Source organism: Asterias rubens, chromosome 9 (assembly GCF_902459465.1).
Source record: "Asterias rubens chromosome 9, eAstRub1.3, whole genome shotgun sequence".
Lineage (NCBI taxonomy): Eukaryota > Metazoa > Echinodermata > Asteroidea > Forcipulatida > Asteriidae > Asterias > Asterias rubens.
Window position 1 is genome coordinate 19,283,212 of NC_047070.1, and position 27,378 is coordinate 19,310,589.

At 38.6% G+C, this 27,378-nt stretch overlaps 2 protein-coding genes across 2 annotated transcripts; one reads left to right on the top strand and one right to left on the bottom strand.

The window, feature by feature from the left end:
• Positions 1-4,440: 4,440 nt before the first annotated feature.
• On the top strand, positions 4,441-15,174 carry LOC117294538 (cilia- and flagella-associated protein 206-like). The gene is made up of 16 exons (XM_033776991.1): positions 4,441-4,523; positions 5,501-5,720; positions 6,066-6,156; positions 6,545-6,733; positions 7,502-7,660; positions 7,848-7,940; positions 8,504-8,616; positions 9,162-9,281; positions 9,909-10,013; positions 10,922-11,008; positions 11,325-11,429; positions 12,191-12,333; positions 13,142-13,241; positions 13,908-14,051; positions 14,431-14,519; positions 15,011-15,174. Exons 2-16 carry the CDS (start codon positions 5,529-5,531, stop codon positions 15,150-15,152), a joined length of 1,872 nt encoding a protein of 623 aa, XP_033632882.1. The 5' UTR covers positions 4,441-4,523; positions 5,501-5,528; the 3' UTR covers positions 15,153-15,174.
• Positions 15,173-27,265, bottom strand: LOC117294540 (RNA-binding region-containing protein 3-like). Its single transcript, XM_033776993.1, has 13 exons — positions 27,137-27,265; positions 26,925-27,095; positions 24,081-24,128; positions 23,747-23,859; positions 23,023-23,160; positions 22,637-22,817; positions 21,276-21,394; positions 20,561-20,805; positions 18,883-19,110; positions 18,429-18,523; positions 18,166-18,224; positions 17,488-17,620; positions 15,173-16,936 (listed from the first exon to the last, which is right to left on the bottom strand). The coding sequence occupies exons 1-13, from the start codon at positions 27,179-27,181 to the stop codon at positions 16,865-16,867; spliced, it is 1,647 nt and encodes a 548-aa protein (XP_033632884.1). The 5' UTR covers positions 27,182-27,265; the 3' UTR covers positions 15,173-16,864.
• Between the last annotated feature and the right edge of the window lie 113 nt (positions 27,266-27,378).

Here is a 27,378-nt window from a genome sequence, read left to right on the forward strand (position 1 = left end):
CCCATCATTTAATCACTTACTTAATTCAGTAAACTGCCTTACCTGTCAACACTGCTCCTCCAAATTATGTCTCAGCCAAACCAAAGTTTCAAGTGGAAGTCTGTCATCGTGAATGTCTGGAGAAGTCAAGATCCCTGTCCAATGCATCCACTGATCATTTCCGTAGTAGGAAGACATCTTAACTGTATGGATGGTTCGTCTACTTCACCTTGCCAGAACAAGATGTGGTGGATATCCTTGGCAGCCATCTGAAAGAGACACATTAAGATAGAGCAAGAGTTAATAAAGGTACACTGAACTGTTTGATGGATTTGAGACTTGCATCTGTCTGAAGACATGTCAATCTTCTGCAGAAGGAAATGATTATTCCCTAGCAAAGAACAATCCTGTATTTTGACTTAAAGTGGATGGTACTCTTTTGGTTATGAAAAGAATTCATTCATTTATATTCATTCCATAAGGTTAACAATATCACAAAAAAACTTAAATTTACGTGTTTACATTCATTATTGTAAAAAAATAACAACACACTGACTTAAAAAGGAGAGGACAAGCTAAAGCCCTAAATGCATAAAAGTTGATAAAAAAAGACCCAACCTCCAAATCCTAATAAGTACATTGTAAAAAAAAAATGCATTAATTCAAACCTTCATAACACTTCTGTCATGGGATAGTAGGATCAGGGGAGGGGACATCTTTCATCTTTTGCTGACAGGACAGCTCCAGCGTTGCTTTCACCACACCATGACTACATTGACAGGGATGACAGCCTGCAAGGTAACTATATAGCAAAACAATGTCGCTTAAAAATTACTGAAAATAAATCAGTTTTTACCCTCAAAATAATAGCACTTGGTAAGCTTGTTGGCCTAGTGTTTAAGAAATCTGGAGCCAACTGTATGGCTTATGATTTCTGCATAAGTTGGTCATCATTATCCTTTCGCAAGGTAAAAGCCACATTTCTCTGCTAGCTAAATTAAAGTAAAGAATGCCTAAAAACATGATGCATAAAGACGATGTGACCTATGTTTACATTCAAATCGTCCCTCTGTTGACAAAACACTGTACATGTTGTGTACACATCATGTTTCGCCCCGGCAAAAATACGCAAAGTCATGGTAAGATTGCGTGTACTTTCTAGCTGGCTGCCAAAACACAAAGGTTTACGCCCACAGTTATTTAAATTTGACATACATAAAAATAAAAATAAAACGTATCATATTTTGTTGGAGTCTTGGCTTGGGCAGGCCTTCATTTAAAAGGAGCGCGATCACGCTCCTCAAAAATTTTAAGGAGAGCTAAAAAAAAAACACTCCTTACAATTTAACAAGAGTATTTTTAGCTTCAATTAGGGGCTATTAGTTTTGAATCATTCTTTTGTGGATTTTTTTTCTATCTTTTTTCTGCTGATCTACAGACTTTTATTTTGCACTGGCATGGTATGACATAGGATTGCAACAAAATTTGGATTAAAGTCGACTCATTAAATTTAGCAATAAAAAGGTTAACTATTGTGTTATTGAGTGTTAATTAAATGTGGGTTTTGTTAGGGGAGCAAGTCACTCTCCTTAATTCACTTTCTTGATTCAACTTTTTGACAAATAATACGTAGAGTTCGTTTGAATACAAGACTAACATTCCTAAGTTGGAAAAAACACTTATCACAACAAGATTAACAACAACGACGATGCTACTTTGATAATCAAACCAATTTACTTCTTGGGGTCAGTTATTTTGGTAACAAATTTATTTCTGTACTTGTCAAAGCCCATTGAAGTTACAATAAAAATAAAAAGTGGAGACTTTACAAGAAAAACAATTAATTTATAAGTTGTATCTCGAAAAGGGAGACCCACCCAGGGTTAAAAAAGTGTTGGGGAAATACATAATACCAAAGGACTTTACAAAAGTTTACACGGCATGAGAGATTTTTAGACAAGAATCAAAGTGAGAATTTGTTTCCATACACAGTTCAAAATGCATTTGACTGTTTTTATTTGAGCAAGCTTGGTGACATGTGGAAGAACAGGTTTATCTCATTTATACTTGGATCAAGTATTGTCAAGTTATATTTTCTCTTTAAAAAATATAGACATAGGCCTATTTAATTGTTTATTATGTTTATTAGAATTTACTAGTCTGCAGTTAATAAAAAAAAAAATTTCATTTTTTTCAACCACATCACGTGATCTACATGTATCAAGTGACAGAAGGAGAATGAAACTTGATAATTTTGTTGGGAACTTTAGGTCGGGTGATGTTTCTTTGACTCATTTGATTGTTGACATAATAATAATAATACTAATAATAATAATAATAATAATAATGCATTTATAATGCGCCATCTATCTAGTGTACAAGACCCTATTCCGAGGCGCAGAACAAAAAAACAATACATACGACAAAAAAGAAATGTAGAACATAATACAAAATTATACGATGAATAATCTACTGTCAAGACATGTAACGAGCTAAGTGTAAGAGGATTTAAATAAATGAGTTTTAAGCAAGTTTTTAAACAATGAAGAGAACTACAGCGCCTGATGTTATTAGGTAAAGCGTTCCAAAGTTTAGGAGCACAAGCGGAAAAGGAACGATCGCCATATGATGAGAAAGTTCTAGGAATAATTAAAAGGGACTTAGCAGAAGAACAAAGAGTGCGAGAGGGGGCATAAGGCATAATGCACTAAAAAAGTACTGATTTATACAAAAAATCATTTTATAAATGCTTGAGCATAATCTACAACAGGAAACTTTATTCTCAGTTGATACCTCCAGCAAGAAGTTTGGTCTGACAATAAACAAAAGCAAAACTGTCGTCCAAGTCCTTAACAGAGTTAAGATCCAGCTTAACAGCCAGATAGATGGTGAATCCTTGGACCAAGTCGAAAACTTCATCTACTTGGGGGGTGTGATTTCAGAAAATGACATCAAGCGTAGAGTTGGACTTGCCATGGGAGCCATGCAAAAGTTGAACTCTATGGACATCCAAAGATATCAAGAATTCAACCAAGCTTAATCTTTACAGTGTCTTGGTTCTACCAATAGCCACCTACAGCTCCGAAACATGGACACTAAAGAAAGCACTACTATAAAGATCTTCCAACTTCAATTAGGAAAACTAAACTCAAGTATATGGGCATGTGAACAGAATGGGCAATGGCCGATACCCCAAAATACTTCCAGAAGGCCACATTGCAGGAAACAGACCCAGAGGAAGACCAGGGAAACGATGGCTTGAAGACATCTTCACTTCTGTGAAGAGGCTGACATACCATCTGTGGCATCAGCAGGACACCTAGCAAGGAACACATACCTATATGGAGACTCTTAGTTAAGACGCCATTTCCGGGATCTACCTCGGGAAGACGGCTATGATGATGATGATGATGATGATGATGATGATGATGATGATGAAATACAGACGGTGGGTCAACAGCCGCAGCGAGCTTCTGTCACCGGTGGAGCTTGCACAAGTCTCGCGGTAAACAGGAATCAAGGTTGGGGGTCGAAAACATAAGAGGGTCGGTAACATATGACACTACGATACTGCACTGCACTTAGTAATCTAAATGATTTTCATTATTTTGACTTGACTTGACTGAGTCACAACACTTGACTTTCTTTTTTAAATTAAATTGTTTTATTTTATTTATCCATTTAATTTAACATGTTTACTTGTTAACTTAATTAAACATTCAGTTAACAAATAAAAGTGCCTGCTCTTGTCTTTGACCGTATACAAATTATACGGTTTCTTGATAATTCAATTACACACAAATATCCTTTGAAAATGTGTGTCAGATTGTTGTCCTATGATGGGCGTGTATTGTTACGTACACATGTGCAACAACGTACGGCGGGTAAAATCGCCATTTTAAAAAACCAAACCCGTTTCTGACCAAACAATAAACTCATAATTTGTGGAGGTCTATTAAACTTTGCAAGAGTATGAGTTAATTTTGTTTAAACAAGAAATACGTGAAGATATGTTGTGTTCATTTAAATGACGGAAAAGTTTTGGTAAATGAAGAAAAAATTGAAATTTACCTTGTCCATTTTTCTTGGTTCGCGGGCCTCGTTGAAACTCCAGTGCGTAAAGGCCGTAGTGTGCGCGCGCAGGTTTAAAGGGCTCCCGGATGGCTCCTGGTTATCTCACTGCTGCCGCACGGTGGCGCTCTATCAAAATTTAGTTGAGTTCTTTACCCGGGTTTTATTTCACAGGCATATAAATAAAATGAATATTTTCACAAATTTTGTTGTTTTTTATTCTGATAGTTTGATATGGAAATCGCAGACCCACTGTTGTGTCCCTCTCAAAGCATGAAGCAATACCGTCAAAGGCAATGAAATACTGCGAAGGGGTCGATCAATCTTGAGAATGAAGTTGGTTAAGGTCAAAGGTGACGTCAGGCTATCCAATCAAATCACTTGTTTGGAGTTTCCATGGGGTTAATGTCAGCTACGATGTTTATGTCATCTTTTGCAGTGCAGTGACCAAATTTCTCCGTTCATCTGATACGGTTTGACATAAAACAAATATTTTAGTTAACATTGATATAATGTATGTGTATAATACTATTATTTAAACTTGTTTGAAATGTCATCATAGAGGTATATAAATGTTACATTATTGTTGGCTAATTCTGTTGTTGTGGTCCAGTTCACGGACAGCAGTAAACGATAGGCATATTATTTTGCTGATTTCTATTTATAATTTATTTACTGACTGGATTGCGTATTGCCTGCTGAGAGTGATAGTTTTTTGAAGTCAGTAGATTCCGTATTTATATACTCGCATGATTGATTGATAGGTCATTGTCAATCAATGTCATGTATTCATGTTCATGCATTTTGGATTTGCAACTATTTTTGCATGTTTTCAATTTTGTGTTGTTTTGAATTTGATTGATGCAGATTTTTAAAAGAATTTCAATTAGAATTAAGTTACAATAACTACTACTAGCTAGACCTACAAACTGCAAACATGAACTAACTAAGGATATTTTTAATTTTAAATTAGTTTTGTAATATCAATAATAATTGTTGCCATAAGAAAAACAATTGCTTCCTGCATGATCAAACTGAAACGGGTTTATTGCAAGCATAAAAATGGTCATCAGAGTGGAAATTATTTCCAATCTTAGGGTTAGACATTATTTATTAAGTCAGTGTGGATGATTGAGGGAACATGCCCATCGGGATAGTTTGTTGACCCTCTTATTAAATTTGCAAATTGAACTAGCTGGGTTGTATTTCTTTTTTTATTGTTGTTATATATTATTGTTTACTCGGCCAAGATACAAGACAATAAAACGTTCACAAAAAACAGTATTATACTACAATTTAACAGAATCAGGAAAACTAGCAAATACAATATATATAAATCAAAATTGTTAAAATAAAATAAATAATATTAACAAGAAATTGCATTTTGGCATCATCGTCATCATAACAATTTTTTAAATTGTAAATATTTATGTTTTCCTTCTCTCGACAGCTTTTAGAAATACAAAACGCCACACACAATGTCTCGGGCTCAGGCGGAGAGTGTGATTAAAAACATCATTAGAGAAATAGCCCAGGAATGTGCCAGCAAAGGACAAGCAGTCTCCGAGACGCTGGTAGCCTTCATGGTTAAAGCTGTTGTGTTGGATCCTGCTAATGAATTCAATGTTGACAGGACACTTACTAAAGATGACGTCCAAAAGCTAATAAAGGTCCGTTTATGGTTCGTTTTAATTATATAGGAAACTAAATCTTTGATGATCTCTCTTTTCAAATAGTGAGGGTAAAGAGAAGCATTCAAGTTGATGACGGGGTGAAAAGCTAGACTTTTATAAAAGATATGCAGGGGTTTTTACACTCTCCGCATTGGTTTAGAGTTCTACAAGCAATTTTCAATAACATACTTTCTATGAGGTTGTCACCAATATTTTCAAATAGATTACTTTACTAATCCGAATTTCCTTGTTTTTAATAAAGGTGTATTATGTATCAACTAGTCGGTTATAAAAGCGTGTGCTTTAATTTGTGTGTATTTTTTGTCTTGTTTCTTTCAATAGATTTGTGTGGATCACTTGTTGGATACAAGATCACCAGCTCTGGATACGGTGAAAATGCAGGTTTATTTTGATATGAACTACACCAGTAGAGGTAAGTAAAGGCCAGGGCTGCCAGGGTGGCGATTTCACAAAGAGCTAAGATTGATCTTAACTGCAAATCAATAGTAGTTTGTTGGTGAAGTGTGATGTCTCAATACAAATCACTATGGTAACACATAAAATGTTGTCTTGCGATGAATTTAATTGCTTTTCTCCTGAAGACGTGCAGAGTATACTGTTCCAAACGTCGAGACCGAACCGGCTCTTTTCAGAGCCACCACTCCTTCAAAAAAGATTTTACTCATGGTTGAACCCGCAAGTTTACTATTAATATTTATATTTACTCTTATTGCTTTGTGATAATGCAAAAAAAGTAGGACTTATTTGAACGAAATACATCTCTTATACAGAATACATTTCATATTTTACCTCTGTTGTAGCGGACTTCTTGGATGAACACCGACGTGTTTTGGAGCAACGTCTTACACCAGTAATTCGTGAGATAACGGATAGCCGAGCCCGCACTAGGGAGGAACTTGAAAGTCTCTACAGGAAGATTGTGTCCGCAGTGTTGCTCCGCTCAGGTCTTGGCTCACCCACAGATATTGCTGTGGTTCGTGAGGCAACAGGTACTTGTTTGACCTTCTTGTAGCATTGCATCATTCCTCATGTGATGAACAATGTCTCAGGAATGCATAGTATTGTCATACGAATTAGAAAATCCCATTGAAGTTTGTTTGATCATTTGTTCAACACTTAAAAATTGTCTATTTAAAACTGTAGGTATTTTTTTTACTTAAGTTTTGACTCGATGAGAGACGCTTTCGGCAGCAGGTCTGTCTTTTTTGGGGGCTCTGAGCATGCGCACACTTGCTCAGTATTGTGCGTGTAGGTCTGAGAACGCGCACTACTGGCGAGAACTGAAAAAGGACTGTCCAAAAGTCTCCCATTTCAGTTAGAATGAATTAAAGTTTTTGAAATTTAAAGGCAGTGGACACTATTGGTAATTACTCAAAATATTTATTAGCATAAAACCTTACTTGGTAACGAGTAGTGGGGAGAGGTTGATAGTATAAAACATTGTGAGAAACAGCTCCCTCTGAAGTGCCATAGTTTTCGAGAAAGAAGTAGTTTCCCACGAATTTGATTACGAGACCTCACATTTAGAACTTGAGGTCTCGATATCAACCATCTAGACGCACACAACTTCGTGTGATAAGGGCGTTTTTTTTTTCTTTCATTATTATCTCGCAAGTTCGATGACCACTTGAGCTCAAATTTTCACAGGTTTGTTATTTCATGCATATGTTGAGGTACACCAACTGTGAAGACTAGTCTTTGACAATTACCAATAGTGTACACTGTCTTTAATGAATTTTTGTGTGTTTTATTTGTAGCTGCCCTACAGAGTGTGTTTCCACAGACGGAGCTTGGTACCTTTATGTCTCTAGTCAAGAGAGACAAAGAGAGACAACTCGTTGAACTGACGCAGATCGTCACCGGTATCCGCCTCTTTAATAAAGAATGTGGGAAAGGAGGAGAAGGCATTGATGATTGTGAGTTGGTCGCCATCTTCTTCCATCTGAATATATAATTTTTTCAGAAACAAAAATATTATGTAGCTTTAATTTCCAGTGTTTGTGAATCATGGGACTTTCTTCTATTGTGAATCTTGTAGCTCAGTGTAATAGAAAGAAAAACCGTAGCAAAGACAAATTCATGAATTGTTTTGTCCGATTTCAGTGCCTGCCATTTTGAATGAGGCGGTTCCAGCCACTACTCAGAATGTAGATACAGCCATTCAGCGATCTTGTGATGTTGCTTTCAAGTATACAGGTAAAGTGATTCTTAACCATCTCAGTAAACTATTACATTAACTGCCAATCAAGTAGTAATCAGCAAATGGTTAGAAGAACATCTTACATGCAGAGGTAAACAAAGCGTTTTTCTGGAGAATTATCTTCCTAATCAAAAGAGTCTACCCTGTTCTGGCTTTGAATATAGTGAAATGCAGAGGTGGGGTTTCGTAGATGAACAAACAGCTTGTGAATGCAGCCAGAAACCGAAAATGGAACACCAGCTAGTCTGCTCACTCCTTCTAGAGCCATGCAACCAAGATGGCCTGGGGTGGACTTCACAAAGAGTTAGGACTAGTCTTGTCTCGAGTTACGACGAGTTACTTATCCCAAGTTAGGATTAGCCTTAAGTTTTTTAATATCTCCAGGGACTAGCCCTAAAAGTAAGGACTAGTTCCAACTCTTTGTGAAATCAACCCCAGGAAGCTGTGTGCAGCAATGGATGGGGACTTGTGTAGTGACTCGATAATAAGTGAAATAAATATAAGTTACTTATCAGGTTGTATCTTGAAAATGACTCAGGTTTTTTTTCTCCACTTTCAGCATTGATTGAGAGGATTATGGCAGGGGAGGTAACAGAAGGACCGTCCGTCAAAGCACTGAAAGAGTCTCTTATAAACATTCGACAACATGAGTCATTTCTTAGGATCATTCTTGTAAGTATCTGCAATCTTTTTGGACATTTTGAAATATAACTTGTCTCAATACCGCAGTAATAGACAGCTGCTTTAACAGTAAAGCCAGATTCATACTTCCTACGATTGTTGGTTCGAATTTTGTCGTTACAGTGCTGTTTTTTGCAGCGAATGTTTCGCAGAAGTTGAGCACAAGTCGATTGATGTCAAAATTTGCATTCGCATTCGCAGGAAGTATGAACTGGGCTAAAGTCTTCTACCTGCTGTTTTTGTTGTTTCAGAATTGGCTGTGAAGGCTCCTGAAAGCCTCGCTCAAGGGAAACTTGAAACCATGTCTGGTAGTCCGGATCCAGGGGTGGATTTCACAAGGACTTAAGACTAGTCTTGTCTGTTCTAACTTACGACTAGCCTTAGGTTTTTAACTCCACTAGTGTCCACGGACTAGTCCTAAATGAGGGCTATGTTAGTGAAATCAGGCCGAGGAATCTCTTTAGCCCAGATGGTTTTCACCAGATGTAACATTGCATGTTCCTTAAAGAATCTCTCTTTCATTTTGCTTCTTTTAGAATGATGTGATAAGCTGTGCTCAACAGGTAGAGATGTTAGAAGCCCAACTTGGATCCAGACTTGAACAGCTACAGGCAACTGTACAGTCTAAGACTGCCGTCCCTACAGCACAAGTCTATGTAAGTCTAGCAGTCTAAGATTACAATATTGTCTAGAGTCACAAGAAACTTCATCTATCCAATCGTTAGTCTGTCAACAGCAGCTGGTCATTGACCAAGGCACATTTTCATAGAGCTGCCTAACAACCGCTTTTGTGCTTACTCTGCGATTTCCATTTCGTAGCCATGCTAAGAAAAAGGCATGCTGTAAACCTTCCTGTGCTTACTGCACGAAATTGAATGATGTCACAATGCAAATCCATGGTGAAAGTCCAAGACTGTCGCTTAATTTTCTTGCTAACCTGTGAAATACGCTTACACCTGAGCAAACTTGCTTACCATTAAGCATACAAACTTGCTTACCATTAAGCATACAAACTTGCTTACCATTAAGCATACAAACTTGCTTACCATTAAGCATACAAACTTGCTTACCATTAAGCAGTGCTGTAAAATTGGGCCGAGTGCTTTGGAATGGTGGTCACTGGGTTAGCCTACACTTGGTATTGTCTGCCATAGAGACTGTAATGAGAAAGCTACTTAGATAGAAATGTATGTTTTTTTACATTTTGTAATGATTTGACATTGTAAACTTTCCATTTCATGTTACTATATTTTAAACTTTCCATTTCATGTTACTATTTTTAGCCTCAGTTCATCAATCTTGCTCATATCTGGAGTGGTTTTCAAGATGAGATGGTTCTACTGAGTGTTCTCAGTAACATTCTGGCCAGCTTGGAACCTTTCACAAAGGTATGTTCGTGATCGTGCTGTTTTTATCTTTCAGATTTCGCCTGTAAATTGTAATGCTTTTCATAAATGTTTGTATTATATATTCAATTTCTTTTGGTGTAAACAAAAAATGGTAAATTTTTAGTGTGTACTTTTATATCACATATCTTTGAGCGAGCAGGACCAAAACCCATTTCACTGTACAAATACTTGTTTAATTACAAGTAACAATAAAACATCTTATTATTATGTTGTTAAAACAAACAAGTATCACATTTGTTTATGTATAGTCACTTGTGGTTCTGTTTTTTGTTTATAAGGGGAGGGTGCAATCTGCTTTTCTTATATTATTTGATTTGCTATTACAGAGTGTGATGCTTCGTTTTTGAAAGGGCAAGGGCACCAAGGCATTTTCTTCTTGGTAAAGGGCACCCTATGAGGAAATTGTAAATTTCTACTGGAGCATTTCAAGGGCACCAAGGCAATGGCAAGGGGACACGGAGGCAATCGCCTTCGTTGCCTCCGTGAAGTATCAGGCCTGAGAGTACTTGTTAAACTTTTATATGTCTAACTGTTTTTAACTATTATAAATATTAATGAAGACTTATAATGAGCCATGTCTGTCACAAGGTGACACTCCTGGTGCAGAAACTCTAACTAAGTACCTTACATATTGTTTTTAGTGTTTTAACAGTCCCTGCTAATACAAGTTCGCAGGCGTGATACTTCATGGAGGCAATGAGGGCAATTGCCCCCATGCCCCCCTCGTCATTGCCTTGATGCCCCTGAAATGCTCCAGTAGAAATTTACAATTTCCTCATAGGGTGTCCTTTACCAAAGAGAAAATGCCCGTTGCCATTGCCCTATCAAACACGAAGCACACAAGCCCTTCACAAGTACCAATCCTGATTTAAATGATTTCTCTTTAGGGACATAAGGATGTATTTACAGCCGAGATGATGGTCCCTTTTCTTGAGGGATTACACGTCAGATCAGATGAAGAGAGAATTAGAGAGGTAGGATTAGTTTCAAGAAATCAAAGAGTTAGGACTCAAAAAACACAACCGTCATAAAAATTACTCAAGGTTTTCTACATGTAGTACAAAGGTATGATTAATGTCTTGGAACTAACTCAACTGTATTAGTTTTTGATTTACCCATTACCAATGTGTGTAAGCACCATATCATGTCCCCAGTTCTGTAAAAAAACAAACCACACAATATAGTCATGAGTCAAAAAACATCTTTCTATGAGTTATACAATTTCTCCTCAATCGAAAACACATCCATGTTTTAACAAAATGCATCTTCCATTGAATTCCTTGACGTCAGACTACAGGGGATGAACACCGTGTACAACCTTCTGATTTTAAGCGCGTAGAATGGTTATTCCCAGAAACTACAAAGAACTTTGAAAGACTTCCTCTTCAATATCGGGTAAGTCCGCACCATTGCTTTATTATCTCAGCAAGTATTACAATAGACCGATCCACTAAGCTCTGCCCCATTGCGTGTTGACCAATCACAACGCAACGAAGGTCTGACAAATAAGGTCCGACATGCGTGCGCGTATCTTGGCGCGCGTCAGAGTTGTGCAGAAAGGGATTGGAGAGCCCCATGTGTTCTTGCTCACACGTCGACGTGGGCAGAGCCTATTGGAACGGTCAATTGACATAAGGCAAGTTTTAACTTTTGTATTTCAAGATCTTTCAAAGAACCTCTAAAGGCAGTGGACATTATTGGTAATTACTCAAAATAATTTTTCGCTTAACACCTTACTTTGTACGAGTAATGAGGAGCTGTTGGTTGTATAATACATTGTGAGAAACGGCTAGTAACGTAGTTTTCGAGGAAAGAAGTAATCTTCCACAAAATCGATTTCAGGACCTCAGATTTTGAATTTGAGGTCTCGAAATCAAGCATCTGAAAGCACACAACTTCGTGTGACAAGGGTGTTTTTTCTTTCATTATTATCTCGCAACTTCGACGACCGATTTTCACGGAGGCAATGAAGGCAATTTCCTCTATGCCCCCTGGGTTATTGCCTTGGTGCCCTCGAAATGCTCCATTAGATATTTACAATTTCCTCATAGAGTGCCCTTTATGCTTTGGTGCCCTTTGCTCTTTCAAAAGAGGCACACAGGCCAGTATACCGCTATGTCATTGTAACCCAATCCATTTCATTACTTTATGTTCAGGGTTACTGCGGCTGGGCATTGGTTCGTTTTGATCGTTTGCTGTTACCTGGTAATCCAGATATCGGAGTACTACGCTATAATGATCGCTACTATGTCTTCTCATCAAAGGAAGCAGCTTATGAGTTTGCTAGTGATCCCAACAGGTGAGTCTCTCATCAGGGTTAGAAGACTCTCAACCCTAGATACTCATTAATCCCTTGATGAGATTTGCAGTCGGACCAATCTTGGGGTGCGTTTGATTAGCTTCCCTGGGTCTACCCCGCGGTGCTCACTCGGTTGAGCCCCTGACAAGAGCTAATCGAACGACCACACTCGCCCTCTCGTGGTAACGCCATGCACCTCAGGTCGCCCCCGAGTGATCCACTCCACAAGCAGGGCACTGGGGGCTGAACCGGGTGAGCCCCGTCAAAGCTATTTGTACATACCGGGGCAGACCGGGGTCGACCTGGGGAAGCTAAGAGAACGCACCCATAGATAAGAGGGTAAAGAGTCAAAAGCTTTGCTGTGAAATTCTCAATCCATCAAAACCAGACTCAACACGGGTATGGATTGTGGAGGATTAAGAAAGCTAATTACAGAGTGAAAGGTAGGGTCATCTTTTGGTTATGACCACCAAAAAATAGTGTGTAATTTTATCTGAAAGCTTACTTGGAAAAACTATTAAGCCTCCTGTGAAATTAATTTGTCTGAAACGCTCCAACTGATTAGAACAGAGAAACGATTTGCGCATGATTTAAACGTTTCTCGGATTTCCGAGGGTTGGTTGCTGCTGAAGCTATAGGCGCATGTCCGCCACCACTTGGTGTGCTGTGCCCATCGCCTCGTTTTGGGTTAGCATTGTGATGTACCTCATGCATAAATGTGAAGAGAGGCGTATAGTGTGACAAAAACCAAACGGGGACCCTTCCTTCCTTTGATAGCTACTGAAAGTGTGTATGTGCTTATTTTCAGGTATATCCAACATGTAGCAGAGTGTGCTAAGATATCTCCTGAACTAATCCAGTTACTGGAGCTTCACGCTCAGTTTGCTACTATTACACCCTACACTCAGGTCAGTTCAAGTTAAAGTCAACTCTGTATTTTACTAAGGTCAGAGGGAAATGAGATTTTTACAATGCAAAAATAGGCTTAGCTGTTGCAAACTGCTTTACCAACCAAAAGGACCGATGGTATTGACCCTATTCACCTGAAGTCATCATCAGAATAATCTTGGATGCGCCATTTTGGTGGTCAATGTCAACGTGTGTTATTCAGAGAAGTGCGCATTTTAGGTGAACCTATTGACCACCAACATGGTGAGCGTGGCATCAGTCGCCGCGTGTGACGCGCACGCAAGGGGTCAATCGGACCTAAAGGCAAACAAATGGTTAATTGCTTTATGTTTCAACCCAAGCAGAGTCTTTCTCAAAGGCTTTGTACAGTGTCTATCATTCAGGGTCTTTAAGTCCATATCTCTATATTATTTTGCCATCCTATAGAATAAGCTAAACCTTGAGAAAAATATAAGTTTCATTATTTTTATATGTTAAAATTTGACTTTGATTTAGAAGTTGAGACCGCCTGAGGAATATCATCGGCCTGATAGTCAGGTTTAAGAATCCAAATGAATACATTTGATGATCATTTCATGAACGAGTCGTCTCTAACAATGTCAGAATAAAGTTTTATCCTTACGATTCCTATAACGTGACCCCCTTGACCTTTGACCTACGTACAGGGCAAGGACCAAGGTCAGATGATAGAGAAGCCAATAACTAAATGTGATATGGGAGTGCAGACTGAAGTTCACCCAATAGAGTCTAACATCGTTAAGTCATATGAGTGGAATGAATGGGAGCTAAGAAGAAAAGCCATCAAACTGGTAAGCCAATCATTACAGTTTACATTCGGGAAAATTGAAGAAACAATTAATTTCAAAATTTTCATGAAGTGATATTCTTTCTGTGTTTTTTTGTGCACTTGGGGAAATATACGAAAAACTGTTTTAATAAGGCATGAAGTTTTTTTTTAGAAGAGCCCTACACCATGTCTAACATGTGGGATAGCCCTTATACTCAATTTGTTGTCCAAGGACAAAAATTCATGCCTGAAAAGTACTCAAACTATTGTGTGTTATTATAAATTGATTATTTATATGAGATAAAACTGATGAAATGCTCACACAAAAAGGAGTCAAAGAATGTTCTTCAATTTCTAACCCCAGCATTGCTAATCCAGAATGTACCCTTTCTTTGCCTCAGACCAACCTGCGTAACAAGGTGACTCACTCCATGCAGACCAACTTGAGTAATCTCAGACGAGATAATGTCACTCAAGTCTACCTGCCCAAGTAAGTAGCTTTTAATTTTAAACTTCCACCCAATTGGGGATGGGTAGGCTTTTCATTGAAGTCTACCTGCCCAACTAAAACTAATACCCAACTGGGGATGGGTAGACTATTCATTCCAGTCTACCTGCCCAAGTAAGAAGCTAAAACCATTACCCAACTGGGAATGGGTAGACTTTTCATTCAAGTCTACCTGCCCAAGAAAGAAGCTAAAACTAATGCCTAAATGGGAATGGGTTTCATTCAAGTCTACCTGCCCAAGTAAGTAGCTCAAACTAATACCCAACTGGGGATGGGTAGACTTTTCATTCAAGTCTACCTGCCCAAGTAAGAAGCTATTACTAATGCCCAACTGCAGATGGGTTTCATTCAAGTCTCCATAAGTAAGTAATACTTGTGAAGGACTTTTTGAAGGTTTTCATGGTCTTTTTTAAATTATTTTTTTAAAGATTTGTGTTTTATAACCTAAATATGTTTTTGTCTCTTTTCTTCAGGGATACTGCAAGTCAAACTAAGACGGATAGTTTCAGCAACGTTCCCAAGCCCCAGACATTCCTGGCTGGACTGCGAGGTGGTCAAACTAAAACCACAGTCATGACCAAAGTAGACCTAACACTGGATGTAGACCAAACATAAACCAGTTATGCAAATGAAAATTGAAAATAAAGTTTGAGTTTATTCCTGAAGGTATAAAAAGTCTAGACTATTGGAGACCATAAGTTGTAAGCCTGGTATACTATTGGATACTTGACAAAATCATTTTCCTTTTCCAAACGACCCATAAAGTGTTGTTGTTGATGGCTGGTTTGTGACGCCAGTTTAACCCATTTTGTATTGACAGGAAACACTATCTTATTAACGCGGTCTTATACCCCGTGCTCAGTAGTAATATCCATCATAATTCAAAAAGGACCAGACTGTTTTCCCTTCCTGCTTAGGATTGGTCGTAGTGATTAGAAAGAGGGCAACTGAAGGTTAGCAATAATTAAAGATTCTAGAAATAGTTTATGGATATTTCCAAGCTGTTTTCAGTGACATTTATTTTACACTGTAAAAAACAAAATGACTGTATGTATATTTCCTGAATTGTTCAAAAGGTGTTGGCAACTGCACACACACATAATAAAAATCAATTTCACAAAAGAAAGTTTTGTACCAACAAATATTGAATGCAGATGAGTGCATTGTTGTTGAATACAATCACTTTGTGAAATCTGGACTACTCAAATTCAGAAGGCGAGGCTGAGTGAAATGGAATAGCCAGGGCCCAATTTCATGGCTATGCACTCCGCCAAATTCTGTGCTTTCGACCACGATTCCCCGCTTACGTGCAAGCGCCTAATTTCTGCGCTAGCCTTGTGACCTACAATGCTTGGTAACGTGGGGTACGCACGCCCAGAAGCAAACATTCGCCGCTAACCCGTGAGAAACGCTTGCCATAGGCACAGAATTCCCTGCTTCCGTAAGCGGCGATTCTGTGCTTACGGTTAGCAGAGCCATGAAATTGGGCCCAGACTTCACCGAATAATTATATTCGGCTACACTGCATGAACACACTGCATTCAATATTTGTTTTATTAAAGTCTCATATTATATCCTTGTCATTTGAAATGTTTTGTTTCCGACTAAAACATGTACGACCTATGCTCTGAAAATTCTATTTAAATAATCTTAAATAACATGGAGGACGCGATATACGCAACAACCTTGTCCTTCGTGATAGGACCTTGCCTTGTTTGAAAAAAATTGTAGGAAAAGAATATTTTGGAAGCAACAGCATTGCCAATGCTGTGAAGCATCCTACAATTATCCATATAGGACTGTATTTAATATTGGATTGTTGCGGCAGCATACATGTACAGGGCAACAAAAAGGATAACTTGTTCTACCAATCAAATGGCAAGAATGTTTGTGTGCAGTTAAAAAGAAAATTAAAATTGTATTCTGTCATTATTTGAAAACAATAAAAAAACAGTTTGATTTCAATGAACACTATTTGATGTGTCAATGTTTAGCGTTATAGATGTTGTTATTAATTATCTGCAGTGAATACGCAGCGAGTATGAACCGGCCTTTACCGCCACACAAATCAAATCACAAACACCAACATGGGAGTTCCCATAGACTTAAGATTTTCCAGCGGAAGAGCTGTTTGGAAAATGAAAATGGCCTTGCCCTCTCAGAGATGAAATTGCCTGCTTTTATTCTCATAGTCTTACCGCCACACATCTCAAATCACGAACAGCGACATGGAGAGTTCCCATATACTTCAAGAATTTCCAGCGGAAGTGCTGTTTGCAGAATGGCCTTGCCCTCTCAAAGATAAAATTCTTGGCGTTTCCTCCCCTTCAAATCTCCCTCCTTGTTGTCTTCTTCTTGGGGGCCTCCTTCTCCTTTAACTTAGCAGATCTTGCAAATTGCTGATGGTTAACTCAGTTAAGGAGACAAGCAAATAACTATTTACATGAGCTTCTTTCTGTTTGGTTGAGTCTTCCATGAAGCAAGTGGGTCTGTCCACACTGTTGGGGCTATATGTGTGACATTTTAATACAAATGGGTAGCAAAAAGAAAAGCGTTTCGTCAAGCTTTTGTCACTTTTTCTTTCTTTATAAAGATCAAAACAAATTTCTCTGTATTTTAGTAATAACTGGGGATCATCTTCAAGATGATTGTTTGTTAACAGGACTGTTGGACAGACTTTTCATACAGTAATGGTGAGAAAGGCATAATAATATGAACAGATTGCCAAAAGGTTTGTCCCTTACAATGCTGTTCCTGTGAGGAATGTTTTCAGGCAAAACCAAGACAACTGTGTGGGTACTCGTGGGTACTCAAGAAACTACAAAGAATTTTCTTGAAGACATTATGTTCGTAACATGAAAGGATATTTGTCACAATTTGTCACACTATGTCTGCCAAGATTATTGTATTGTATTGTATTGCTTTCAATGCATGCAGTTGAAAAGGATACCACTACGATGGGTTTGCCCTGTAGAATGTAACCATTGGTGTCCTTCAATGCTTTCTCAGCAGCAAACTCGCTGGGTAGACCAACAAACGCTTGACCTTTCATTCGACCCTGGGTCATCAGCTGTATGGTAAACCTAAATGAAAAACCATAAAGAAAATAATAAGCTGCAGGGGAAATGAAAAGGTTAAAGCCCCCCCCCCCCCATCACACAGAACTCGTTCTCACTACAGACAGACCTAACTCGTTGCCAGAAATTATTACAAGGCCCACAGTATAGACATTTCTGACCAAGTTATACAAGCCAGACCAAATCCGTTTTACGATTTTTTTTAGGACGGGTTTGGACATCTTGAGAACTAGTTTGGTGTGACTTAGCCTTAACAAGCTTACATTTACAACCTGCTGTTGACCCCTTGCATGATACGTAGCTCACTAACATACTATTATCTTGTCCCCCATTTTGGGATTCAAAATACACACTGTATAGACCGTTCCATTGTTGACATAGTTTTCCAACCTCGGTTGACAAAAATTGGGCTGTGATGTTGGGATAGAAATGTCTATACACAAAGGAAATGGTTGACACTTGTCACACGTTTCGCAGAGGTGCGTTCTGTGTCTGTAAGGCTTATGGGTAGAGACAGTGTTCACAGTTTTAAATGTTGATGTTTTTCTTACATGTCTTTATCAATTGGCGATGTCCAGTCCAGATAACGACCAAAGATATACTTCAAATCCTGAAGAAATAAAACACACAAAAAGAATGTGCCAAAAATCAGAACAACTTACATGTTTCGCTAGTCCATCACAACAAAATAATTAATTTAAAATATATAACTTGTAGAATCAAATTTAATGAACACTTAATATTGACTTGGGTAGTACGTTTTAAAAAAAGCAGTGAGTAAAGTTCACTGGAACTGATAGGTTTTTAGACTTACTTTTTCCTCGACTGTTTTAGCTAGGTTTTTAAGGTACAGCCTTGTGGTAGGTTCACCCCTCTCATAGCGCTTAAATACTGGATGCCTCTTTATTTCTAAAAAAAGAAAAGACAGAAAAGAAAACCATCCGGGAGATAGAGTGTGAAAGATAAACACAAAGTATAAAGTTGTTTTTAATTTTGGCCCCAGTATATGTCCAAGATCTCTTAGCCCTTCGATCATCTTCACTGTCATCAGCTACCCGACGCCTTCGCACTTCTTCCACCCCAGATTTCCAGCTTTATGGATATGAACTCAGTCAATTCCTCCTCAACATCTTCATCTTCAAGAAACTGAGTCTCAAGATACTTACCATGTGATGGAAGTTTATTTCTGAGTTCCTTTCTGGATATAAACTCAGTCAATTCCTCCTCAACATCTTCATCTTCAAGAAACTGAGTCTCAAGATACTTACCATGTGATGGAAGTTTATTTCTGAGTTCCTTTCTGGATATAAACTCAGTCAATTCCTCCTCAACATCTTCATCTTCATCTTCATCATCAGCTTCGTATAAACCCTTCTTGGAAGGAGCTTCATCTTTCTCAGTTACTGGATGCTCAAATGTTCCAAACCCTGAGACTTGTTGAGAAGACTCTAAAGTATCAGCCACTGATGGATCATAGATACCCGGCAGTGATTGATCTACAAAGAAAAGGACTTCATGTAAATAAATCTGAGGAGGTTCACCACCAGGGGCAAATTTCATAGAGCTGCTAAGCATGACATTTTTTCCTTGATAAAAAACAGGAGAACCAGCCAAATTTCCACTTGATTTTCAGGATAAGCAAACAACAGCTGAATACCAGTGACAAGCAATACGCTACAAATGGAAATTTAATCGATAATCCTGTTTTTATGAATTTCATGCTAAGCAAATTTTGGTGCTTAGCAGCTCTATGAAATTGGGCTCAGTTTTGTAGCCATGGTAGGCAGTGCTGGGTTGGCCTGCCCCAGGACTCATAAGTTTGGCTCAACAGTCCAAGCAAAATACATTGTACCGACCAGCACAGATTTCCCCTAGAAACAAATTACTTGTCCACTGTGGATTGATCGGAGACACAGCTAATGATAACAAGTATCATATGTCACAAAGAGAGAGAATTTATTGCATTGCCCAATAACACCAACAGTTCGGAAAACTTGGTATCATGGGGTGTCGTGGCCGAGCGGTTAAGAGCTCCGAATTCAAGCTCTGCTCATTCTGTTCAGCAGAGTTTGAGTTCGAATCCCGGTCGTGACACTTGTTTCCCTGAGCAAGACACTTAACTATTATTGCTTCTCTCCACCCAGGGGTAAATGGGTATCTGTGAGGGCAGAGATGGTTCTTGTGATTGATTTAGCCGTCTAGCGCATTTGTTACACGAGGCTGTATACTCCCCAGGGAGCTGAGATGGTTTAAGGAGTGAATTAAGGCCCAGTGACCAGGGGTAATATCTTGAAGCGCTTTGAGACACCCGTAGGGAGTGAAAAAGCGCTTTACAAAAACTCAATATTATTATTATTATCATGCACTTCAGCAATAATGGCTCTGTAATTAAACATGAATAATTTTGTTGATCCGCTCGCCATTGGTAGACTTTAATAATAACTGCATTTCCAAAGTGCCAAATTGCCAAAGGATACAAGGCGCTGAAGAAAAAGGAAACAAGACGTTACAAAGATGCTGTCGACCAGCTACAGACGAGGAGTAAAGGTTGGTCTTCCGAGACTAATTGAAGGCTGGGACACTGTTAGAGTTCCTGCTTTGGATTCCATAATCGGAGAGTGGCATTGTTGGATTTATTGCCCACCACTAAAATTGGCCATAGAGAATAACCAGTAACCATAGCAACTCCAGAGGAGGCCTAGCACCAGCTCCTGGCTGGAAGAGGCCTAGAGGCTGCCCTCAATCATCCTGGGCCCAACAACTTGGCTGGCCTAAAGAAAGCGACCACATGTGGCGTGAGGCTGTAGGACGTGGACACAGGAGATCGGTGCGACGGACCCTTGCTGTCTCTGTTATTGACTGATTGAATAACCAGTACTGTACAACATGTTCATCAGTTAAAATCATACTTTCTAGTTACAATACAACACAATTTCTGTTGTTTACCTTTCACAGCTTGTGTTTGGCCATCCACACACCCTCCGATGTTCTCTGTTATCTTGAATTCAATTCTCTTGCTGGCTGCCATCAGTGGTTGTTCAAACACATTGACTGCCTTAGCTGGTTGAGATGTCAGCGGACCAGTCTGTGGGTTCTTAGGGGGTGCAATGGACTGCAATTTATGTCTCTTTGGTTGCTGCAGAGGCTTCGTCTTTAAGGGCCTCTTCAGGGATGCTCTCACTTCTTCCGTTCTGAAAAATATTGTCAATTAGAAACACAAAATTTAACTACTTATAACAATACTGAATAGTTCTTATATAGTAAATTTTACAATAAACGAATCAATGTGCTTTACATTAGTGCCCTGGTTATTGCGCCAACCACATTCTTTTAATATTTCTCAGCTCCCTGGGGAGTATACAGCCCAAGCTGCTATGCGCTCAGAAGGCTTTTTAGAACACAATATCAACTCTACCCACACAGGTCCCATTTATACCCCTGGGTGGACAGAAGCAATTATAGTAAAGTATCGCGTCAAGGACACACGTGTAACGCCCGGGATTCGAACCACACATCCAATGACTTGCCCACCAGAACTTGAAGTTGATGCTCTAAACCACTGGACCATGACACCCTACAAACTTTAAATACATTAAAAGCTTTGTATAAATAATAAAATAATGAAGACTAATAAGGGTGAAGACATTGCAAAACTTCTCACTTTTCTCTTTCTTCCGGATCACTCTCAATCTCAGATTCCTCGTCACTTGAACTTGATACATCCATAGCCATGACTGACCGATTACTGTCAATAGAGGGCTGCAGTACAGTATCCTCTGCCTGATAGAAAATAAATAATACAAGTCTAATCAATTACAAAATTCAAATTACAGAATATTGTGACCTAACCTTCTTATATCTGTTTTTTAATTTTTTTTATGCAAGTCGCTAGACACACAAGGCCTGAAGGCCACTTCAAGGTGTGGGCTGCAATAATTTTTTTCCAGAGGCTGATTGCCACCTACTCCTAGGGCTGAAACAGGGTGACCCCTTTTACAGCCCATACGAATGTAGGCTTGGGTATCATCAGTCCGAAGCCTGGCCGGCAGAGCAGAAAGCACTACCTCCCCAATTTTATGTAGCAAGTGTCACGACCGGGATTCGAACCCACACTCTGCTGATCAAACACCAGAGCTTGAATCCGGTGCTCTTAACCGCTCGGCCATGACATGCCATTCAATCATATAGTGTTATTTTGATAAATAGGCTAAATATAGTCGCATCAGAAATATAAAGGTTCTTAGTTCAATTTGTATGGAATTTGTAAAACTGCTTTTGCATGATTGATCTCCTGGAAAATGGGGTTTATTCTTCAAGAGTAGGTCATCAAAGTATTTGTTTTGCAAAAAGAAACATTCGTTTTCGAAGTAAAACATTAGGTTTTTAATTTTGACTTATTTCTTTTCCAATTTATATGCATTTTTCATTTAAGGATCTTTGATCACAACATATATGAAATTGCCGTTGATGACCTTATATTTCTCAGCAGACCTTATAAAGAAGTTTTTTTTTTTTTACAACATTCTATTAACTTGATCTTTACAAAGATTTTAATATAAATGATCCAGGTCTAAGTATTCAAAATCATTTAAAGGCAGTGGACACTATCGGTAATTACTCAAAATAATTATTAGCATAAAACCTTTCTTGGTGACGAGTAATGGGGAGGTTGATGGTATAAAACATTGTGAGAAACGGCTCCCTCTGAATGCCATAGTTTTTGAGAAAGAAGTAATTTTTCACGAATTTGATTTCGAGACCTCAGATTTAGAACTTGAAGTCTCGAAATCAACCATCTAAACGCACACAACTTCGTGTGATAAGGGTGTTTTTTCTTTCACTATTATCTCGCAAGTTCGATGACCAGTTGAGCTAAAATTTTCACAGGTTTGTTATTTTATGCATATTGTTGAGATACACCAACTGCAAAGGCTAGTTTTTGCACTTATCAATAGTGTCCACTGCCTTTAACAGCAAAACAGAAATACTTTGTAGCATATTAATATTAACTAGAAGACTCACCAGTGGTGGAGTAGGTGTGACTGGACCAAATGGAGCTGGCAGACTCATCTTATTCATCAAGTGAAGTACTTGGGTGTAAAACTTGGGAGCTGATGCCAAGGTATTGATGATGTTTGTTAAGATGTTTACAGTTGGTGCAGGGTAGCGATAACGAACTGTTGGATTCAGTGGCACATCAAATCTAAGCAGAATTAAATAAATCCCAACAATGCTTGAGAGTGATGAAAAAACCTTCAAGGAGGATGCCTAAAGATCGACTAAAGCACTGTAGTTCGCAAGCCTGAGAAACTAACTCTTTGTGAAATCGACCCCAGGAGGGCTTTCAGTGGTAATGTTTACAAATTGTCTGGACTATGGGCTGAATCTTATTTGATTCTTCAACCTACCCGTGATTGGATGATAACCCCATCAGTCTTTGATGAAGGCCTTTCATCTCTTCTTGGAGTATGGTCGTTTGACGTTCTCCTTCATTGCTTTGTTTCATACCATCTTCATCAGTTCTAGAAATAGTCCCTTCCTTACATCTGAATATATAAAGGAAGACAAATATACATTGCTATAAAATGGTTTCAATTCAATTCAATTTAACATTCATTTCCGTACTCACAATAAGAAAAGATAGAATCATAGACAAAAATAAAGTAGTACAACACTAGCAAAGAGTAAACTTAACCAATGATACTGAAAAAATGTGATAATATAAGTTTTGATTAACGGATTGTTCAAATAAGCCAAGGTTTGTGGGAAACAGCCTTAGAAAAAAAGAAAATAATAATAAGCAAAAACAACATAAAAATAAACACTACAGGAGAAAATGCAACAATGCACCAGTAATGAGCTAAATATACAGATAATGGTCAAGAAAATAATGAAAATTATGACCAGCTAGAATCCTAAAAAAACCTGAGAGCTAAGGATGAGCAGTGGAATCAGGAGAGAAAGCTAAGTTACCTAATGAGAGAGAAATGAGGTTAAACATTGAGCATTCTACGTTCAAGTTCAAACAGTTATTGCACAATATGGGAATTCCGACCTCCATAATGGTGTAGTTGTTTAAATGTTTTTGTTGACTGTGTATATTTAAATTAAATTTGAAGTAAATTGATTTACCTGTCCTCTGTGTCAGCGGCTAGCTCAGCCTCAGGAATACTGCCAGTATTCTTGGCATATTCCACCACAAGTGTATGACCCAAGACTTTCAACTGATGCAATCTGGAAAGGGCCTAGAATTTAAAAACAAATAACAACAAACGTATTTGTAATATTTTATGAACCTGCAAAAATACCGATATTACAGATTGCTTTAAATTAATGGTTTTGCTCATATTTTGTATGACAATTCTTTTAAAAGTCTTTGGAAGCAAGCCTCCTTCCCAATAAACTGCTGCCTCAACTATAATTAGACAAAAACATATATTGTATTATATGAATTGTATTTACTTACTTGTTCTGCAGATCTGTGGTCTTTGAATGAAGCAAAAGCTGTATGTTTCTACACAAAACAAATTTGAAAGATTTATTTACAATTTTACTAAACAAACAAAACAAAGGCACGAGTTTCTTGAAATAAAAATCTGTTATCAAGCTGAACACTAGAAAAAAAATCCTCAACCACACATATTTGGGAGTAGAATTAAAAAACAAATTAGAGGCAGTGGACACTATTGGTAATTACTCAAAATAATTATTAGCATAAAACCTTACTTGGTGATGAGTAATGGGGAGAGGTTGGTAGTATAAAACATTGTGAGAAACGGCTCCCTCTGAAGTGGAGTAGTTTTCGAGAAAGAAGTAATTTTTCACAAATTTGATTTCGCGACCTCAAGTTTAGAATTTGAGGTCTCGAAATCAAGCATCTGAAAGCACACAACTTTGTGTGACAAGGGTGTTTTTTTCTTTCATAGTGTGGCGAAAACTGCCTTGCGTTTTAGGAATAATTATAGAGTTGTTGAGACAATTTAAATTATATCTCATTAACATGTCTTGCTAATTTACCATTATTGTAATCTTAACTGCAGCTAAATTAAGTGTTCACACATCTGGTTGTGCGTATTGGTCAGTGCGGCACGCTTACAAACTGCTAGCGCGCACGCTACTAAATGTGTTTACATGTGTTTTCTTAACGCTTATAAATAAACCAATTAGTTCTCTGCCTTCGGCAAGCTGCGTGCAGCGCGTACTTCTGCTCGGCTTTAAAAGGGGACGAAAACTAGAGATCGGGGCTCAGTTGCTTCCAGACTCGAGATCGCCAGTCAAGACCTCAAAACCTCAAGACCTCAAGAACTCAAGACCTCAAGAACTCAAGACCATTCAAGATAACACACACACGCAAATGATGGTACTCACTCTATTTATTGGCGAATCTCATTAGATAATTACTACAACACGAGCAGCCACGCTACCATGTACTGCTGCGTGCGAATGAACCAGTGGACTGATTGATTGCAGATTACCTTAATATAATACCGTTTAAATCAAGAGAGGGCGCTATGTACATTTTGTGATTGAACATGATTGAATAAAATACACACTGTGTAGTTCCTTGCGGTAAATAAAAATTAACGACAATGCATTGCCAAATCGCGCTCGTGTGTACAAAAACACTAGTTGCGATAATCGTAACCCTCCATCCTCCCGACGGTCGGAGACCGGAGGGTTACGACACAAGACTGATACTATCGGTGTAACTAGCAGTTTTGACCAGTTTTTGCCAGACTCGTGATCAGATTCGTCCTTTTTTTCCACTTTCCAAAATCATGACAGACATTCTAAACACATGGAGTTGATCTTTATTGTATGACAACGTCATCTGCAACCCTTAAAACAACATCATGAAAATATTTGGCAGAAAAAACGACAAAAACTTACCAAAAGACTGACCGAATATATCCATAATCCATAGCGGGACCAACTAGTGATTTTGAAGGTCGCACTTGCTTGGCAACAACCAATCAGCGTGACCCAACCATCGATGTCGTATGCGTATCGGCCATTCCAGCTTGCAAACTCACCGCCTGTGAGTGTAAGCACCGATCCCCCGCACCGAGTGCGCAGCATGCAGGCATGTACATGTACATGTACATGTACTGTATGAACATCGTGCGTGCACAAACTATACAGCTCGTAAGTACCGTGTGCTGCTCCATACCCCCACATGGCCAAACACACCCTGACGTTGTGTGTATGTGTGCAAGTGTACACAATACATGTACATGTACATGCCTGCATGCTGCGCACTCGGTGCGGCGGATCGGTGCTTACACACACAGGCGGTGAGTTTGCAAGCTGGAATGGCCGATACGCATACGACATCGATGGTTGGGTCACGCTGATTGGTTGTTGCCAAGCAAGTGCGACGTAGTTGGTCCCGCTATGGATTGTGGATATATTCGGTCAGTCTTTTGGTAAGTTTTTGTCGTTTTTTCTGCCAAATATTTTCATGATGTAGTTTTAAGGGTTCCAGATGACGTTGTCATACAATAAAGATCAACTCCATGTGTTTAGAATGTCTGTCATGATTTTGGAAAGTGGAAAAAAAAGGACGAATCTGATCACGAGTCTGGCAAAAACTGGTCAAAACTGCTAGTTACACCGATAATATCAGTCTTGTGTCGTAACCCTCCGGTCTCCGACCGTCGGGAGGATGGAGGGTTACGATTATCGCAACTACAAAAACACAATCTACAATGTTTGCACAATCTTCGGATTGCACGCAGTTTATCAGAATCATCAACTTGGGCTGCAGTACAAACAGAGCGCAAATTCGCAGATTGTGCACGCTTTTGCTCTCCCAGCAGGTTCAGCTAAAATTCGGCAGATCGCAAAACGCTTATTGCGCACAAGTTTTTCCCAATTCGTTTAGCAAATTTGTTAATACGTTCCACTAGCGAAGACACAACAGGCAGAAGAAGTGTGTGGAGGATTTTGGACATAATTTTTAGTCAAATCTTTTTGTTTTTGGGGGAAATAATCTGACACAATCGTACCTCCACATGAACCATCAACATCTCCTGTGTACCTCATGTGAGTTTTATTATTCTGAAGAGGTTTTTGATACATTTTGCAACACTTTTTTGTCCACAATTAAATTTCTGCAATTTGTTTTATTTTATAAAAAAAAAAAAAAAAGTTGGGCGGCGATTTTGAAAGGCCTTCATAAACTGGCAATTTTATTTTCCTGGGGGAAATGCATCTCTGCATACAATAGTCATTTAAAACATAGACCCCCATACCATAGTGATATGTATAATCTTGTGTCCGGAAACTAGACCTACAAACTCAAACTCACCATTCTCCCGTAATTGGATAAGACCTTGGCATGCTCAGCCCCAAAATACTTCAAGAAGTCTTGTTTCTCCATAGAATTCATAGAACTTGGAAGGTGACGTATTATAAGAGTATTCTGAGGAGAACCACGGCCAGAAAAATTCCTTTCTTTACCGGGCGCAGCCATGTTGAAAAATTTAATTTGTTTTCTTTCTTTTTTTTCTTTTTCTTTTTACTGCGAAACACACATACAGACGTCTTGAGTATACAGGGTACCATACAGTTTTACAACGGAACCAGTCTACATTCCTGGAAAATTTAGCAGAGCATTCAGAAAATAGAACACATACAGTACAGGGAGGTGACGCGTGTCTCATTTCGCTAATTTCTGAAAGTGAATAAAAAATCTGGTTAACCTTCAGAAAACGAGTAAGGAGACATTTTGAAACCTCCCTGTACTGTATGTGTTCTATGTT